At 40.3% G+C, this 7,528-nt stretch overlaps 1 protein-coding gene across 1 annotated transcript in view; it reads right to left on the bottom strand.

Moving 5' to 3' along the window:
* Positions 1-23: 23 nt before the first annotated feature.
* TRPC3 (transient receptor potential cation channel subfamily C member 3) overlaps positions 24-7,528 on the bottom strand; it is a 41,324-nt gene continuing 33,819 nt past the window's right edge. The window contains exons 9-12 of the mRNA XM_074589136.1: positions 7,023-7,232; positions 5,562-5,645; positions 2,974-3,049; positions 24-980 (exon numbers count right to left, since the gene is read on the bottom strand). Of these exons, the coding sequence (XP_074445237.1) occupies positions 838-980; positions 2,974-3,049; positions 5,562-5,645; positions 7,023-7,232 (513 nt within the window). The 3' untranslated portion in view covers positions 24-837. The remainder of the gene's footprint in view (positions 981-2,973; positions 3,050-5,561; positions 5,646-7,022; positions 7,233-7,528) is intronic.

Raw genomic sequence — 7,528 nt, 5'->3', positions numbered from 1 at the left:
AGAATATTTAATTTTATTTTATTAACAACGAAGCATCAGAGGCGTCATTTAGAATGGTGTAACAAAATACCAGCCCTGCAGGGAGGCTGAGTGTTAAAAAACCCCCACATTTCTACCACATAAAGAGTAGCTCTGGACCAAGGTCACAGATGTTTTTTTTTTTTAAAAAAAGGTATAATACGCAGAATTAAGAAAGAGGAGTTGTAGGTACGTGTATATACATAGGTGTTAAATAGTGCTACTACAAGTACACTCACACTTACCTGATTTTCATTAATTCCTTGTAACCATACCATGAGTTCTCAGTTTAAGATTAAGACGCATCACTAGCATTGCTAATAAAGAACAAAGATTTCAAGTAATCCTCCACCAACCTCTACTTCATTTATTGTATTGTGAAAAATCCTACTCCTACCCAGCCACTGCAAGGAACAGAGTACTACGCTGTATCTGTTATTTTAATTTCTTCTTGCAAATTTAGTGCAAAGAATTCTCAATATGTATTCAGAAACCTGTTAAAATATCAGCAATTGATACCATTATACCTTTTTAATGCATAAATGCACAAAAAAAAAAACCCAAAAAGAACAAAAACAAACAAAAAACCCAATCAAAAACAAATAAAAAGGAGAGTTCTTGCTTTTAGACAATTTAAATGAAGAGAGCAATCTTTCTGTGGCGAGTTAATAAAATTTCCTAAGACTAAATTCCAGAGAAGCTGTACATAAAGTTATTCAGTGCTAAAAATCTACAATACATTTTTCAAGTATAAGATACTGAAATATTATTGCCAATAAATAGTTGTGCTGTAGTCAAAGCCATGGTTCCTCTGTTGAATCATTCACATCTCAACATATTAGGATTTAGTTTCTCACTGAGTTTGTGTATTAAAATCGCTAACTCTTCTGTTGCTTGAGACTTATCCTCCAAAAGTTCATAGCGAAGACTGGAGATGTCCTGTTTGATTTCCTTTAATTCACCTGTATTAATCATTGAAAGAAAAACATGTTAGCAAAGATCAGGATTCATTCAATCCTGTTAAGTCACATCAGTGAGTATCTCAGATTATTATCTTAAAATGTTGACAAGAGCAGGTACAGAGGTGGGGCAGAAAGCTTTACTCTCAATAAAATTGAGTGTTTCTCCACCCCTAAATAGCACCAAAGGTATTTTCATAGTCCACCAGACTCTAATGTTGTGCTCCACACGTATACAGAACATCAAAGATTCAAAAAGCGATTTACATAGGTTAATAAATTAATCACGGCAACACTGCTGAACAGCTGGTAATTATTAGTATCCCCTTTTTAGAGAGAAAAGGCAGAGAGATTTTTTTCTGAAGTGCTGTGCCAAGATCACACACAGGAAAAGTGTGGCAGAGCTGGCAGTAAAACTCACAGCTTCTGAGTCTCTCTCCTCTTCCTTACCATTATCCTTTGAATTAGAAAAAGTCAACCAATTTAAAATTACGTTAGAATTTGACACAAATACAAAAAGCGCATTTAAATGAAAGCGATTGTCAAGGCCAGGCTCATAACGAGCAACAGCATTTTTTCCATTATAGGATATTCAGTTCAAGAGCAGAAGCTTTTTAAAATATTCAAATACTATTCTCCCAGCAAGTGTGAGGTATGCAAAGTCGTACACAGTAGCCACCGCAGGAAATTATTTGTCACCCGTGATATAAAGGCTACAAAAGAATACCTGAATTCTCTACTGATGCAGAACAGGGAAAAATCCCTAGACTTCGGTTTAAAATAGCTGCAGTATATAAGAATGCACAAGTTTTCTATTTAGAATACAGAAAACTTCAAAAATTGTATCTTCAAAGGCTGGATCTATGTTTCAGGCACCAATGAGAGGGGCGTTGACCCAAAGAGCTCTACACCTTTGCTACACAGATGAAGACTGAGTTTCAGGGATTAGCTGACGTGCTCTAAGTGGACTTAGCGAAAATTGGTGATAAAGCAAGAACCATGATGTCCATGAACTACGATTCTCCTGCTTGTTATGCTTATCTAAAGACATATATGCCAATACCACCCAGGCATCAGGGAACTGGAAAGACTTGTATGCCCCTGGCACTGTCGGTGAGAGAACAGCCTTTTCATCCATCTCTAGGCAGATGATTTCCATCACGGAGCAGGAACAGGAGGAGAGCAATGGGCATTCAGAAGAGGGGCACAAGGGGCACACTGAGAGGAAGATACTTTGTGGAGTTTCTCTGCTTTTGTCACTCACAGGCTCAGCTCTGTACAGCCACATAGGATGGGGAAGAGTTGGGATAACAGTAAATGCACAATACTGCCTTTTGAAGGCACAGAGTGGGATTTAATTCCTATCTTCTTTTCCGCTCCCTGCTTCTCACAGGGAGTTACACATAAGCAGAAAGTAACTAACAAGAAAAATAAAAGCTGTGCTGCCATCGCTGACATAGCGGCCCGTTCGGCCCCCTCACATCATATATCCAGCATAACGCCTGGTGCTTCCGTGCCAGTAAAAACTGTTCTGATCCCAAGCTGTTGATCCCTGCACACCAACTGGAGAGCACAAGGCTGCCAGCAGAGTGGCTTGGGTAAGCATTCCCAGTGCGCCAAAACCAACTAGCCCAGACTTATGCTAAACACATATGTTTTTCTGGTGGTGATTACACAGATTTCTTACTGTCTGAACTGCAATGGTTATAACCTCCAGCCTATAGGAACAAAACCATTGCTGGGGTGTTACATTTCCAAGAGCAGAGCCGGCTCTGGAAGGGACATCAGTCTATTGCTTGGTAATCTTTTACATTGTACTTGTCCATTTTTGTTGTCACAGGCATACTTCCATTACTATCTAGCTGAGTGCAGTGCATTTGAAGCAGAAATAAACCCTCTTTTTACCTGAAACCTCCATGCACCACTGTAATATGGATGCCTAATATAATGTGACAAAAATTATCTCTGAATATTGCAAATGCAGTCTCTTTCTTACCTTCATTTACTTCATCATTTTCTTTGTCCACTTGTGCTTTCAGAACATAACGTTTTATCAGTCTTTTCATTATTTGCTGCCAGATTAAAACAGTTACATAATTAGGTAAGCATATATAATTAAACACTATTCACTTTTCCTTCTTAACTATCTCCCTCACATCCATATAAGGAAAAGAATGAACAGCCCTACATCAAGCAGTTGCCTCGGATAGGCTCTTTTGGTGGCATGCTGCGATTCTTCATTGCAATAAAGCACCTTTCTCATCCAATTAGCTCATATTTACAGAGCACCACAACTTTTTGTAGGGAACAGGACAACAGGAAAAATACATCTAAACACACCTAATTTAGGCTTTAAGTAACTTCAGAATGGGTCTACTCTGTTAAACTCAGTTCACATATGAAAGGATGTGTAATAGTAAGAGATAAATACTTACTTTTTAAAAAGAAAGAAAAGTTGAGATTTTACAGTATGACAGTGCAATGTCAGCGGTAAAGAAAGGATTCATTAAGATTATATAGAATCATAGAATCATAGAATCATAGAATTGTTGAGGTTGGAAGGGACCTTTAAGATCATCGAGTCCAACCTTTAGCCTACCCTGACAAGAGCCACTTCTAAACCATGTCCCTCAGTGCCCCATCTACCCTTTTTTTAAACACCTCCAGAGATGGTGAATCCACCACCTCCCTGGGCAGCCTATTCCAATGTTTAATAACCCTTTCAGTGAAAAAATGTCTCCTAATATCTAATCTAAACCTCCCCTGACGTAACTTGAACCCGTTTCCCCTCGTCCTATCACTTGTCACCAGGGAGAAGAGGTCAGCCCCCATCTCTCTACAGCCTCCTTTCAGGTAGTTGTAGAGGGTGATAAGGTCTCCCCTCAGCCTCCTCTTCTCCAGGCTGAACAACCCCAGCTCCCTCAGTCGTTCCTCATAAGGTTTGTCCTCCAGGCCCCTCACCAGCTTTGTAGCCCTTCTCTGGACACGCTCCAACACCTCAATGTCCCTCTTGTAGCGAGGGGCCCAAAACTGAACGCAGTACTCGAGGTGGGGCCTCACCAGTGCCGAGTACAGGGGGATGATCACTTCCCTAGTCCGGCTCACCACACTATTCCTGATACAGGCCAGGATGCTGTTGGCCTTCTTGGCCACCTGGGCACACTGCTGGCTCATATTCAGCCGGCTGTCAACCAACACTCCCAAGTCCTTTTCTGTCGAGCTGCTTTCAAGCCATTCTGCCCCAATCCTGTAGCGCTGCATGGGGTTGTTGTGACCCAAGTGCAGGACCCGGCACTTGGCCTTGTTGAACCTCATACCATTGGTCACAGCCCATCGGTCCAGCCTGTCCAGATCCCTCTGCAGAGCCAACCTACCCTCAAGCAGATCAACACGCCCGCCCAGTTTAGTGTCATCTGCGAACTTACTGAGGGTGCATTCAATCCCTTCATCCAGATCATTGATAAAGATATTAAAGAGAACCGGCCCCAGCACCGAACCCTGGGGGACACCACTTGTGACTGGACACCAACTGGATTTAACTCCATTTACCACCACTCTCTGGGCACGGCCATCCAGCCAGTTTTTTACCCAGCGAAGAGTACACCTGTCCAGGCCATGAGCAGCCAGTTTCTCCAGGAGAATGCTGTGGGAAACGGTGTCAAAAGCTTTGCAAAAATCCAAGTAGATAACATCCACAGCTTTTCCCTCATCCACTAAGTGGGTCACCTTATCATAGAAGGATATCAGGTTTGATAGGCATGACCTGCCCTTCACAAACCCATGCTGACTGGGCCTGATCACCCTGTTCTCCTGCATGTGCCGTGTAATGGCACTGAGGAGGATCTGTTCCATGACCTTCCCAGGCACCGAGGTCAGACTGACTGGCCTGTAGTTCCCCGGATCCTCCTTCCGGCCCTTCTTGTGGATGGGTGTCACATTTGCTAACCTCCAGTCAGCTGGGACATATCTGTATTTTTATACCATAACTGTCAGGGTTCCTTGTATGTACTAATATACTTGTACATATCTAATCTAATGTAGCTTGTCTTAAAAGAATTTGCATAGGTGGATTACATACCTTCAACGTTTTCACTAGGGGAACAAAAGCTCCTATTTACTCTTTTCTTTCCGAGCTGGAAAGCAGACAGGAAGGTAATATCTGACAGACTCCTCCTATCAGGGAGAAGCATTCCCATCTGTAGGAATGCTGAACGTCACATCTCAGATCATGAGAAGAAAGGAAGGGAAAGTAATGCTAACCTAGTCAGCTCAATGCTTTCACATCCCTTCCCCAGAAATCAGTTTCAGATGTTTGCTTCTCACACTTTCCAAACTGGGACATCAAAGGAAAAAAAAAAAAAAAAAAAAAAAAAAAATCTAAGTTTTATATGGGCTAGTTTTTTAAATGCTTCAAATAATGGGGCTTGAACAATAACTGTCTTTTTTCCAGTAGCATCCTGGAGTTTGATTTCTACAGGAGGTTTTCTTTATCTGATGAAGGCAAAATGTACTTGAAACACAAAATTCTGCTAGTACCTTCACACAGTTCTATTACTTAAAACAGTGGCCACTGTAGGTACTTACCTGATAGCGTGTTGGCTGATTGAGAATGCTGTTAAAACTGTGCGATTCAAAAACTCTGGAGTTCGACTGAGTGAAAAGGTTTAACTAGGAAGAAACAAGACAAAATTAAAATATATTATAGAATTTGCAGTTAGAATTCAGCTCCATTTTTTTTTCTTGGAGACGCCTCCATACTCACTATATCAGAATATTCTTTCCAAAAAAACTGAGATTGCCTTGACTTATTCGTTGGTCTGGGTTTTTTTTTTTTAAACACTTACAGTTTTAGCCATCCTGTTCACAGCACAACTTCAAAGCAAATGTGCTTGCACAGCTGAGGAAATAATGAATGACGACTTGGAAGCAGGGATGAGTGGCTAGAGCAAGGAGAGACTCTCTAAACTGGCTTTAACAAAGAGCTGTTGTGGATCTGCACTCTTAAGCATACGTTTAACTACAAATACATGCCCCAAACCATTTCTGCTTAGTTTGAAGTGTTCTTCCAAAGCACCATTTTCAGGAATAGTAATACATGTAGAAAAATGATCATTGTTCAATTATTCAAGGATCACAAAGCCATCAGATCCCAAATAATTTAAGTGTTTTGTAGTAGTGGGCTAGAAACTGAAGGGAAAAAACCTACCTTGGACAAGATGGCTTTGTGACCAAGGCGGAAGATTTGTTAATACCAAATCAGGGACCTAACTCTTCTCTCAGATACACTGGTGAGGGTGAAGCAGAAAAACGTGTATGAAGAAGGTTCAATCCCCTAATCTGCACCTGTCATTAATTTTCTATGTAGCAAATTAAAAGTCGCTGAAGCAATGATAGCTGATCTCTCTGGTGGGGTACGTGAGCAAACTGAAGTCAGCCTGAGGCTATATTGTGATCTAATTCTCACAAGGCTGTTGTGACACTGCATTCCATTAATATTTGTAAAGAACCTAGGCTTAGAATGTCATGGGAGTGCTGAAGATTATTGTTATTACCAAGCCCGCCTCTTTCCTGTTGTCTTCTGTTGAGAACATTGACTTCGACAGTAGGAAGTGAATTTCATACTGACCACACTTTATCCTTCTCCTGCCTGTCATGAAAGGAAAAGTTTTCTCATCTCGCTCCCCTCGCCCCCTTTTTTTTTTCACCCCAAACTAAAAAAAAGTCTTTCTAATGGAGGGGGCCGAAAGCATCTTTATTCAATATTTAGGTCATTCCTTGTGGGAATTATTTGCATCCTTGAATACTCAGTTATTTTTGTTTTAATTGTGTTTTTCCAGTCACTGGACCATGTTATCCTAAGAAAATTTATAGCTATTATTTGGTTTTATGTAGTATGTTTAGACAGTCTGAAATACAGATCTATGAAAATAAATGCTTGACTAATTACCAAACTATCATCAGAAGCACAAATCATACCCTAAAACCTAAAGAAAAGCAGAATGGACACACAATTCTTCACTGCAATGAAAAGATTTCAGTACCTACCCTAGATTTAGAATTGCCCATTCCCATTTCAATGTCCTTCTGCAGCCCTCTCCTCCTGCACTTAGAAAAGTTAATGATCCTCATGATGAAATAGAAAAAAGATTTGGGGCTTGGTACCAGGCTGAACGGTGGAGGTAACGTTTTGCCATCATCAAAATACGACAACCAAAGTTTAGAACGAGCGAACTTCCACTCTACATCACTGTCATCCTGTGTTAAGATATAAAAACAGGTATGTCCTTTGTTTTCATGAAATGCAAAATTTCTTCCAAATTAAACTTCTTTTAAATATTGACCCTTTCTGCTTTTAGTTGAAATGTTATTTGCTTGCTAGTAATACTCCCAGTAGTTCTGCAAAAATGCAATCACTTTATCAAGTTTATTTTAACTAAATTTCAGTTGTCTTTTTATGGCAACATCTCTTTGACAATACTTAGTTAAAGCATGTGAGCCATTTAAACAAGTGTTATTTTTGCACTGAGTGAAAGACAACATATAAACTCCTT

The sequence above is a fragment of the Larus michahellis genome, chromosome 5 (genome assembly GCF_964199755.1).
Source record: "Larus michahellis chromosome 5, bLarMic1.1, whole genome shotgun sequence".
NCBI lineage: Eukaryota > Metazoa > Chordata > Aves > Charadriiformes > Laridae > Larus > Larus michahellis.
Note: the sequence above shows the minus strand (reverse complement) of the source record. Positions and strands in the feature narration are given on the sequence as shown.